The sequence below is a fragment of the Eubalaena glacialis genome, chromosome 8 (assembly GCF_028564815.1).
Source record: "Eubalaena glacialis isolate mEubGla1 chromosome 8, mEubGla1.1.hap2.+ XY, whole genome shotgun sequence".
Taxonomy (NCBI): domain Eukaryota; kingdom Metazoa; phylum Chordata; class Mammalia; order Artiodactyla; family Balaenidae; genus Eubalaena; species Eubalaena glacialis.
Window position 1 is genome coordinate 18198033 of NC_083723.1, and position 12592 is coordinate 18210624.

A 12592-nucleotide genomic window follows, 5' to 3' on the forward strand; every position below is an offset into this window, starting at 1 on the left:
TTTTAAACTTTGGAAAGCTTTAACACTTTTTTTTCAGTATTAGTTATTTTGTGTTTGGCTGTGTATTTTTCCATACAGGTTTTGGATATTTTAGGTAAGAAGTTCCCTGTTACTGAGAACTCAGAGGGCTACAAGTTGCTGCCACCTTATCTTAGAGTTATTCAAGGGGATGGAGTAGATATTAATACCTTACAAGAGGTACGTATTTTATATTAAAAGTTTCAATAAAGCAATCCTTATAATTAAAGAACACATTAATAATTTAAGTACAGTTGTGATTCTTTTAATAAGTGTTTAAAATGGTTTATGTCTTTTCTGTTAATTGCTTAAAATTTAAAATATAGAAGTATATTTAAAATATATTAACTTAAAATACAGAAGTACCGGCCAAACCATGCTGCCAATCCTCATTGGCCACCCTGGATGATGAACCCAAAGAAGTGTCACTAGGAAACAAGAAAATGCCAGTCAAGGAATATTTTTTGTATATAAAACAAAGTCTTGACACTGTACAAATAGGTCTCAGTTTTAATAGAATGGAGCTTCATATACTCTTAACAGTGTGAAACTTGAATGATATTCATCTGTGCTTTTTCAAAAATTATCGAATGGTTTGTCACCTCTTCTAAATTTAGTATTGACTGTTACCACTATTACTGTTAGATTTATTAGCCAAATAGCGTAAGTTTTATGCTATCTTAAAACTTTTTCCTCTTTTGTTTCTCGGATAAGCTTCTAAGGAACTCAATTTTTATGGAGGAGTATTTTAGGTATTAAAATTAAAGACTGTCAGCAATACCACGCTGTAGACTGTCAGCTACTATAAAGCACTGAAATTTTAATGTATATAGTTTCAGATGGAACCTTCTGTTTGAAAGAGTTCAGTGTGGTTAGAGTAAGGTCAGTACCCAAATTATAAATAGTTTGTTTTCCAAAGATTCATTTAGAAGTAAGAACTATTGGGACCTCCCCAGCAGTCCAGTGCTTACGACTCCATGCTTCCACTGCATGGGCCAAGGGTTCCACCCCTGGTCGGGGACATTCCACATGCCGCACAGCGTGGCCAAAAACAAAAAAAATTAAACTAAATAAATAAAAGTAAGAACTATTGCATAAAAGTGAGAACTATTGCATATAACTATCAATCAGTACTTCTGTGGCGATATGCATTTAGAGTTCGAACATGATGTCTGGAATAGATGTCTTGCAATAACAGAAATGAGGTTTCTTCTACCAACTCTCCCAAACTGCCTTGCCTAAGAAAAGTGGAAACTTCCCCTGCTCTTCTAAGGCTTTGATGTGAAAAGGAAGGAAGAAATAAATAGAAGAAAACTCTGCAGCAAGGAGGAGGAGCTGAGCATTGAAATCTCAGCTGGCATGTTTAATTGCTGTTGTCCTGTCGCTCAGCTGAATTGAAGGTTTCTGACCTTGGTATCAGTTAAGAACTAGTACCCATACCTCCACTTTAGCAGGTACCCTCACACATACTTATCCCCCTTTCAGATGAAGAAATGTGGGCAGGGTACTGTATATCAGAATACGCATTAGCCCAGTGCGCTTCCCGTTGCTTATACCTACCCTTCCTTGTTCTTAGGGGCAGCTCTTTAAGTTCGGTTGTTCCATCAGGTATTTGAACTTCCCTTTAAAAACTGAAGCTCTTTGGCTTTCCTGTTTTTCTTTTTTTTTTCTTTTTGTTTTTCTAAATAAACTTTGAAAATGTGTATGCATTTTTAAAGTTGAGAATCAGTTCAGAACTTGAACCTTTTTTTTTTTTTTTAAACTCCATGAGCAAGAAGTTAAATATTGAGACAGATATTCTCTGGCATTGGTGAAACCTTAAACAGAATAGTCAGAGAATGAATAGTTGGTGTTAATGCGGATGCACTCATTACCTAAAGGGTAATACCTGCTTTCTTCATACTGGAGGTGGGTCAAAGTAAGTCTTTAGAAGCAAGAAAAGGAATTCATGTAGCATTTTTGCTATGTCTAGTCAGATTTCCTTCTGATTTGTATGTGCAAATATTTTTAAAAAGTAATTTTTACTCTAATTCCATAATTTCCTGTAACATTAATAGAAAAATTCACTTAAACTTTAAATTGTCTAAATTTCACAACTTTCGGCAAAGCTATATGGGAAGAATATCTTAAAGAAATTGGTCCTAAAATACAGAGATGTGACATTAGGTGATACTGTTCTTTGTGATTTACTCCTTCTTGTGCTTCTGAGGCTTACCTAAAATCAGGTGACAGGTCTGAAACTATTTTCTCTATATATTTTACCCAAATCTCCTTACCCTCCATCTTTATCTGTTTCCTTTTCTTATCCTCCATTTTTTTGTTCTACTCCTTGTATTTCTTCCATATTGAAATTCACTTTTTAGAACATGCCTTAATTTTGTGTTGTTTTATAAGGTTTTTATTATTATTTTAGTTATACTTAGTTTACAGTTAGTTCAGTGAAAAATAAATCTGAATTCAGGGCCCTTGAGTACTTTTGGGTTCAGGTATAATAATAAAAGACATGAGTCTGGGTTTATGTACAGCCTAAGGAATCACTTTAAAATAAATTATATATGTTTCCATCTTGATTCCTGACATATACCAGGAGAATTAGATGGCTGAGATTTTTTTTTTAAATGTGGGCTTGTTAAAAGATGAAGGTCCTTGGAGTTTATCTATTTGTGTCTTGCAAGGTTGAAAATAAGGCATAGATAAAAGGTCAGTTTGAGACTTTTGGTATTGGGAGGAATATGGCAAATTTATATTAATGATTCACTTAAAACTATTAAACTTGCTTATGATTTTTCTGATCACTTCTGAAAGTTCTGTTTAAATAAAATGAAACCAGACTTTCCAATTACTTCCTTTCGACTATTCTTATGAAATTAAAAATGGTTATTAAATTTTATTTGCCACCTTCTACCATAAAAGTGATGGAATATGTTAAATAAGAAGACAGATGCTAGATAAATAAGTCCTGCTTAGGAAAATGAAATACAAATGATATTGATAATAATGTAGATTAATAAATTAATGTAACTTTTAAATTATGTGTCCCTTGAAAGAACTATTCTAGTTGCTGGAACTCTGTGTTCATATAGGTCTCTCTTTGTGGCTTTTAGATGATCATTCTCCCAAAAAATGATCCAATGATAAATCTTAACACCCAGTCAGTTCATAATTTTGCTTATGGCACTGGAGTGCCAGCCAGAGGAAGATGACTGCCAATGTCTCAACTCTTACGCAGGAGAGGGTATTTTACGCTATTTTACCACCAATATCCGTTGACTTTTAAATGCCCCATTACATATGACATGCACTATGACATGTGATAACATGTATTGAGATTTATTAGTGATGAGGAGTGTCATTTCTAGAATCTAGTAATTTGGGGCAAACGTCCAGGCCGCATTGCTTGTGCTACTGGCATCTGGGCAGTAACTGCAAGAGGTAGATGAGAGTTTACTCAAGTAACCTTAGGTATTTATAGCTATTTTTTTTCTCCTTCTCATTTCCTCCATTCCCCCAACCTAAACCACAATCACTGTGACTACAACACAAATTCAGGAACTTTGAATGAAATCCCCTCCTTCTACACTTATCCCTTGGGCTGCCCTTTTTGGGGTTGGTGGGTCTTTTAAAAGAAAAGAGTGGAATGTAACTTTGTGTAGACCTTATTCTTATCTCATTATTTACTGTGTTATAAAACAGCTTTGGATAGTTTAGTCATCAATATGGCTCATGGAAAATTACCTCCTTTTCCAAATTACTTGGCTTACATTTATTTATTTATTTATTTATATCTTACTTTTAATCTAGATTGTGGAAGGCATGAAGCAAAAAAAATGGAGTATAGAAAATGTTTCCTTCGGTTCTGGTGGAGCTTTGCTACAGAAGTTAACAAGAGATCTCCTGAATTGTTCCTTTAAATGTAGTTATGTTGTAACCAATGGCCTTGGGGTATGTCACTGAACTTTTACTCTTGTGTTGTTACTATCTTATGTATGTATGTTGAATGCACTTATTGAACGCAATAGTCCAAGGATAATATGGTCCTGAACTGTAACTGTATTGTCAGGTACCCCTGACCTTGAGGCAGGAACAAAGAAGGAAAAGAGACAGGGGGTGATAACTTGACTTCAGAAAAAAATGGAGATTTGGGAAAATGAGAGATTATTTAAGAGAGATGATGCAGGTCAATGCATTTCCACTACTTAAGTATATACCTTTGAGTCAAAAAGGTGACCATATTTGAGCGAAAATGTCAGCTAACCTAGCCATCACGTATGTAAACACTGCAAATATGTAAACACTGTCAAAGAATGTTTTAGGAAGGTGAACTATGACGTTTGAGTTGTGTTACTAGAATCATGTTCTGGTAGCCTTAAAACAAGGGAACCCAAGCTGCAAGCAGCTGAACAACAGTCTCCCTAGCTCTTCAAAAGCTCTTGAGAGTCTGTGTATTAAAGGGTGTGTGTAGGGGATCCTAAGAAGACATGGGTTGGTTCCCTACCTTAGTTCACCACCATCTTTCTTTGGCGAGTTCTGGGATTGCCTCTTCTGCTTCTCCTTTTATAGCCATCTCCAGTTGCTTCTTCCTTTCTGATCCTGAAACATTGTGTTCTAGGTCTCTAGGTTCTCTAGGTCTTCTTTGCTTCTGACAGTAACAAGGTAGTAGAATAAAAAGTAACAAAAGGGAAAAGGTTATGAAATAGGAAAGGCTTTATTGCAGTAAACTTCTCCTTCCCTTGCCACAGATTATGTAATTGAGTTGACATAGATTGATTTTTCAGTAACACACATGTGCTATACTTAGATCAGTTTAAGGGCAAGGCATAATACAAAAGGAGATACCTTAAGGATCACATTGTTAACCTCAAAGACTTACTACAGATGGAGTATTAGTATTCTACACTGGTAAGAAAGGATATCCAGGATTTGGATTTTGTTCATACCTTTTTCATCACAGAGGACTCTGTCCTCCAAAACAGGCTAGAGTCTTGTCTCTAAAAGCCAGGTGTGGATTGGTTTAGTTATACGTACAAAGTGCCTTAAAATTTATATAAATTATGTACACACTTTTTTTTTTTTAAATGGGAGTTGAGTGAACATTTCTGATGATTAGTCTTCTATTTCTCCAACTTTCTTAATTTGGATTCCAGATTAATGTCTTCAAGGACCCGGTTGCTGATCCCAACAAAAGGTCCAAAAAGGGCCGATTATCTTTGCATAGGACACCAGCAGGGAATTTTGTTACACTTGAGGAAGGAAAAGGAGACCTTGAAGAATATGGTCAGGTATGTATCTATGCTGATTTGGGTTTTTTTTTTTTTTGGTTTGGTTTTTAAACAGTAGTAGGTTGACTCTTCAAATTAAGAAAGGAAGCTTTTATGTTCTATTTTATTTAAAGTGTTTACAGTTGCTGACCTAGCCTTCCAAAATACAATGAAAAACAAGAAATGGCTAGATGGTAAATATGAGACTTTTACATACATTGGGTGAAATATTTTGTAACATTCCAAAAAAAATTACGGTTTTCTACATAGTGACCAGCAGGGAGTGATCGATGAGCTTCAGTAAGTTTGCATATATTTGATCTTACTCTTATTGCCAATTAGCAGTGAATCGTTTCTGAACAGGAATAGTTAAGAATACTTAAAGGATGCTGTTCTTAGACTACTCATAGCTGTTTATGTTATAGTAAAACTTCGGTAATTTTATGAGATAAAAGAAGGGCTATCCAAATTCTAAAATGTTGTTAAAGATAATTCCCTTTTTCAAAACAATAGAATCCAGTTCAGATGGTTTTCTTTAGTCTCATTTGATTCTCCCAGCAGCTCTAATGACTAAAAAAGGCAAATTACGTTATCTTAGTAGTGTAAGATGTGAAAACAATGAGACTTGATTCAGATTATATAACTAATAAATGGTGAAACCTAGACTTAACCAAGTTTTCTGATTTTAGTCAACAAAACTAGAAACACATATAGTATGCTAAAGTAGTCTCTATGCTCATTAACATACAAAAGTACACTTATATTCCTGAACTCAATATTTATAAAATTTCTGTTTTTAAGCCACTGGATTGAAAAAGAAAGTACTCCTTTTTAGAGGAGAATTACTCATGAATATTCATATTCTCAGAGGAGGGTTTACACTAAACATAAACACACTTATTACTTTAGACGTTTTTAACTTTTGATCCTTTATACCACATCACATATTTTGCTTACTTTTATTATATTCTTTTAAGATTTTGAGCCAGAATTAATATAATATTTTTCTGTTCAATGAAAAATATGTATAAGTCCCTAAAACTTTTAGAATTAGATTCCTTTATATAGCCTGTTATGCAGTTCTTTGCATAGCCTTCACTTAATTCTTGTACTACCAAGACTTTGCTGAATTGGTTTATCACACATGGACAAAAGTCACTTTAGACATGGTCATAACTATGAGTAAAACAAGGCATTGATTTTAAGAGTATGTGAATGATACTCGAGAACATTTGAGTCACTAATCAATTTATGATCATCTAGACATTTTGATTTAATAGGAACCACCTTTCCTCAATAGATTAAAGTTAAATTCATAAAGAAAATGTCACAGCAAGAGCAGTGTGATTTGAAACAACACAAGGACAGATAAGATTGTTTCAAGATGGTGGAGTGGGAAGACCCTGAGCTCAACTTCTCTCATGGGCACACCAAAATTACAGCTATTTACAGAGCAAATACTGACGAGGAAGACCAGAATCTACCAGAAAAGATCTACAACTAAAGCTATAAGGAAGGAACTATGACGAGGCAGGTGAGAGGGGCAGAGTCACAGTATAGTCAAGACCCATACCTGCAAGTGGGCAACCCATCAACAGGAGAAGAATATAATTTCAGAGGTTCTTCCAAAGAAGTGAGGGGTCTGAGCTCCACCTCAGCCTCTCCAGCCTGGGGCAGGTCCTGCACCAGGAAGATAAGCCAGCAGGGCTTATTTCGGGACACCCAGGGGGCTGTGGGAAATAGAGACTCTACTCTTAAAGGGCACACACAAACTTACACATGCTCTGAGACCCAGGGCAGAAGCAGTAGTCTGAAAGGAGCCTGAGTCAGACCCAGTAGCTGACCTTGGAGACACCTTGGGCCCCTCAGCTAGCTGCTCTTGGATCCAGCCCCACTCACTAGCAAGCCAACACAAGCTTCAGGACACCCTGGACCCCACAGCCAGCTGTGTTAGCAACTGCCCCTACCTACCAGCTGTCTGACACCAGCCCTCAGGACTTGGCTGTACCCAGCAGTGGGCTGCCACTAGCCCCGGGGTTCCACAGCTAGCAGCCTTATAACTCAGCCCCACCAACCAGCCACGAGCAGTCTACACACAAGGCCTGGCAACCAACGAGACTGGGGGCCAGCCGCATCTACCAGACTGCCTGCTGTAGTCAGTCTGCCACAACAGAAGGACCCAAGCAACCCACATAGGAGGAGGCCTAGAGCAGCATATAGCTCTGGTGACCAGAAGGGATTCACTGCTGGGACACAGAGGACTTCTACAAAAGGCAACTTCTCAAAGGTCAGAAAACATAACCAGCCTACCACGTACAAGAGTTCAAGATAATGATCTTAAAAATGATCAAAGAACTCATGAAAAGACTGGCTAACCAGAGTGAGAGGTTAGAAGTTTGTAACAAAAAGTCAGAAAATATAAAGAACCAGAGATTAAGAATACAATAACTGAAATTAAAAATACACTAGAAGGAATCAACAGATTAAATGATACAGAGGAATGGATCAGTGAACTGGAAGACAGAGTAATGGAAATCACTGAAGCTAAAGAGAATAAAGAATAAAAAAAAATGAGAACAGTTTAAGATACCTCTAGTACAACATCAAGCAACTAACATTTGCATTGTAGTAGTCCCAGAAGGAAGAGAGAGAAAGGGGCAGAGAACATATTTGAAGACATAATAGCCAAAAACTTCCCTAACCTGGGAAAGGGAAGCACAGAGAGCCCCAAAAGGATCAAATCCAAAGAGGACCACACCAAGAAACATTGTAATTAGATTGGCAAAAATTAAAGAGAGAATATTAAAGGCAGCAAGGGAAAAGCAACAACTTACAAGGGAACTCTAATAAGGCTATATAATCTGACTTTTCAGCAGAACGTCTGCTGGCCAGAGGGATGGCACAATATATTTAAAGTGATGACAGGGTGAAACCTACAACCAAGAATACTCTCTACCTGGCTAGGTTTTCATTCAGATTTGATGAAGATATCAAAAGTTTTACAGACAACCAAAAGCTAAACGTTCAGCATCACCAAGCCAGCTTTACAAGAAACGTTAATAGGAGTAATCTAAATGGGAGAAAAATGCTGTAACTAGAAACATGATAATTACAAAAGGAATACCTCATCAGTAAAGGCAGATATATGGTAAAGGTAGCAAATCAAGCATATACTAAGGAAGTTTAAAAGACAAACAGTAAAATCACCTATATCCTCAATAAGTAGTTCAGGGATACACAAAACAAAAAAGATATAAAATGTGTCCAAAGCAGTAATGAGCCTAAATGTAAGACATGATACCATGAAACTCCTAGAAAAGAACATAGGCGAAGCACTCTTTGACATAAATCATAGTAGTATTTTCTTAGATCAGTCTCCCAAGGCAAAAGAAATAAAAGCAAAAATAAACAAATGGGACCTAATTAAAAGTTTTTGCACAGCAAAGGAAACCATCAACGAAACAAAAAGACAGCCTACATGATGGGAAATGTATTTACAAATGATATGACCAGCAAGGGGTTAATATCCAAAATATCCAAAAAGCTAATATAACTTAATATCAAAAAAACCAATCCAATCTAAAAGTGGGCAGAAGGACTGAATAGACATTTTTCCACAGAAGACATCCAGATGGCTAACAGGCACATGAAAAGATGCTCAGCATTTGCTAATTATTAGAGAAATGCACATCAAAACCACAATGAGGTTTCACCTCACACCTGTCAGAATAAGTGGCCATCATCAAAAAGTCTACAAATAACAAATGCTGGAGAGGGTGTGGAGAAAAGAGAACCCTCTTACACTGTTGGTGGGAGTGTAAATTGATAGAGCCACTATGGAGAACAGTATGGAGGTTTTTCAAAAAACTAAAAATAGAGTTGCCATACGACCCAGCAGTGCCACTCCTGGGTATATATCCAAAGAAAACAAAAACATTAATTTGAAACATATATACACCCCAATGTTCATAGCAGTATTATTTACAATAGCCAAGATACGGAAGCAACCTAAGTGTCCATCAACAGATGAATGGATAAAGAAAATGTGGCACATATATACAATGGAATATTACTCAGCCATTAAAAAAAAGAAGAATGAAATTTTGCCATTTGCAACAACATGGATGGACCTGGAGGGTATTATGCTATGTGAAATAAGTCAGACAGAGGAAGACAAATACTGTATGTTATTACTTGTATGTGGCATCTAAAAAATAAAACAAATGAATATAACGAAACAGAAACAGTCTTACAGATACACACAGCAAATTAGTGTTTACCAGTGGGGAGAGGGAAGCAAGGAGGGGCAGGGTAGGGGAGTAAGAGGTACAAACTACTGTGTATAAAATAAATAAGCTACAAAGACATACTGTACATCACAGGGAATATAGCCAATATTTTATAATAACTTTAAATGGATTATAATCTAAAAATATTAAATTATGTTTTACACCTGAAACTAATATTGTAAATCAACTATACCTCAATAAAAAAAATTTTTTTAATAAAAAATAAAACGTAGGATAAAAAGGAAACAACATAATGACAAAAATGTTAGATAACGTTGTATGCTCCTCACCTTCAGATGAGATGGAAAACTTCGGCACAGTAGATTACTTCTATGGATTTTTCAAGAGAAACTAGAGGCAGATAATTCCTTAGTGAGACAGGAATGGCTTTACCAGGCTCAAAAGGGAATTTAGTCCTAATTCTCTTAATTTGTCTTTGTTTTATCCTTGTGTGGATCAAATGGATTACACGTATCAGTGACTTTTGGAATATACACAGAGCTTTTAAAATCAGTGGCTATGCATTAGTCAAGAAATCAATATTTATGTTTCTGTTTTGGGTTTGGTTGCTTGTTTTTAGTGTTGGCTTTGTTTGTTTGCTTGCTTCTTTCTTTAAGGCCAAAACTCGTGATTAGAAAGTTTAGTAAATTACAAATTGAGAAGTTTAATCAGTGTTGAGTCTTGGCTAGGAACGAGGGACGGTCTGGCAGACTTTCCTTGCTGATCTGTCAGTCATGATTATCAGTGACAGCCATAGTTCTTCTGGGCAACCAAAGCAGTAAGCATCTTCCACCTGAAAAAAAAGAGATGGGTCAACTAGGTTTTTTCATTTTTCCTTTAAGGAAAACTGTTTTAAGAATGTACTATTCAGATCATTCCTTTCCATAAAAGTTAAATATCTCTGCATCCCATTTTAGATCATGCCTGCTCCACCAGCATTCTTTATGAATAAAATCATTTCATAATTTGAACACTATCAACATCTCTGTGTATTTGACTAACCTAATTCATCAAAGCATTACTTAAGAATTTCGTTTGATAGTCTAATATCATTAAATTTTAATATTGTTATATTTGTGCAGGATCTTCTCCATACTGTCTTCAAGAATGGGAAGGTGACAAAAAGCTATTCTTTTGATGAAGTAAGAAAAAATGCACAGCTGAATATCGAACTGGAAGCAACACCTCATTAGGCTTTGTTTTATGACTGGGTATGTGTGCGCGTGCCTGCGTGTGCGTGTGTGTGTGTTTACGTGCATGCACACACGTATACACCTGCGTGTGTGAGTATGTAATACATAATGTTTATTGTACAGATGTGTAGGGTTTCTTTGTGTTTTATGATACATTACAGCCACATTATTTGTTGGTTTATGGACATACTGCCCTTTACATTTTTTCTTTTTTCCAGTGCTTAGGTGATCTCAAATTAGGAAATGCTCTTAACCATGTAAAAGATAATTGCTAAAGTAAGCTTTTTAGGGCCCTTTGCCAATAGATAGTAATTCAATCTGGTATTGATCTTTTCACAAACAGAACCAAGAAACTTTTATATATAACTGAAGATCACATAAAACAGATTTGCATAAAATTATCATGATTACTTTATGTTTATATTTAACTTGTATTTTTGTACAAACAAGATTGTGTAAGATATATTTAAAGTTTCAGTGATTTAACAGCCTTTCCAACTTTTCATGATTTTTATGAGCACAGACTTTCAAGAAAATACTTGAAAATAAATTACATTGCCTTTTGTCCATTAATCAGCAAATAAAACATGGCCTTAACAAAGTTGTTTGTGTTATTATACAATTTGAAAATTATGTCAGGATATACCCAGTAGAATTACTAAACCTCACTGCCCCTTGTAGAATATGTATTAATCATTCTACATTAAAGAAAATAATGGTTCTTACTGGAATGTCTAGGCACTGTACAGTGATTATACACGTTGGTCATTGTATTGTACCAGTGAAATGCCAAATTTGAAAGGCCTGTACTGCAATTTTATATGTCAGATATTGCCTGTGGCTCTAATATGCACCTCAAGATTTTAAGGAGATTTTTAGAGAGAATTTCTGCTTACACTCTAGAATATATACATAAATGTAAAATATTGACAGAAATGGAAGTAGTGTATTTTAAAGTAATTACACTTCTGAATTTATTTTTCCTATTCTATAGTTGATATGACTTAAATGAATTACTGGAATGGGTAGTGAGTGTACTTATTTTTAATGTTTTGATTCTGTTATATTTTTCATTTTTTTCAAAAATTAAATTGGATATTCAATTTTATGGACATCATTTATTAATTTTAAACGGAATCCCTCAGTAAATAATGCTCAGGCAAGTTCTTAAATGAAGATAAATTATCCCAAATGAAAAGCATGATGACATGAGTTTGAATAATCTGAACCAGAAGCGGAAAGTTGGCTAAATTCGGTGTTCAACATCAACGTGTTCTAGAGTGATTAAACTGCTAGATTCTGAATCAGTCATCACATTTGACTAGAGACCAGGATTTTTTAGATGTCCTTTCTGTTCTAAAGCAGAGATTGGCCAGCTATGGCCTGCAGGCCAAATTCGGACTACTCTTTCTATAAATACATATTGTCCATGGTTGCTTTCTCACAAGAACAGCAGAAATTGAGTCATTGCAATAGTGACCCTGTGACCCACAAAGCCTGAAATGTTTATTATCTGGCCCTTTACAGAAAAGTGTGTCGACCCTGTTGTAAGAAAAGGAGTGTGCCTTGAGACTGAGTTTTTCGCTCTTTTGTCTTTTCTCATTTAAGAATCTGATATTAGAAGAGTATTTAGAAAAGCTTTAACAACATGACATTAAAAGTGAAATTTTAAAAATGGAAAAGCCATAAATCATTTGGCCTAAACAGTTACATGAGAAAATATTTTATCACTAGAGTAATCTAATTAGAGGTGAGTTATCTTTATTAAACATTTTTATAAGCATTATTATTAAGAAGAATATGGGTTTTTGCAGATGATTCTAAACACTTGTCT

General features: G+C 35.4%; 1 protein-coding gene across 1 annotated transcript in view; it reads left to right on the forward strand.

Annotated features, from left to right (window-relative positions):
- NAMPT (nicotinamide phosphoribosyltransferase) overlaps positions 1-11695 on the forward strand; it is a 37534-nt gene extending 25839 nt beyond the window's left edge. Inside the window, exons 8-11 of the mRNA XM_061197604.1 lie at positions 79-198; positions 3820-3960; positions 5163-5297; positions 10648-11695. Coding sequence (XP_061053587.1) covers positions 79-198; positions 3820-3960; positions 5163-5297; positions 10648-10758 — 507 coding nt within the window. The 3' untranslated portion in view covers positions 10759-11695. The remainder of the gene's footprint in view (positions 1-78; positions 199-3819; positions 3961-5162; positions 5298-10647) is intronic.
- Positions 11696-12592: the final 897 nt, after the last annotated feature.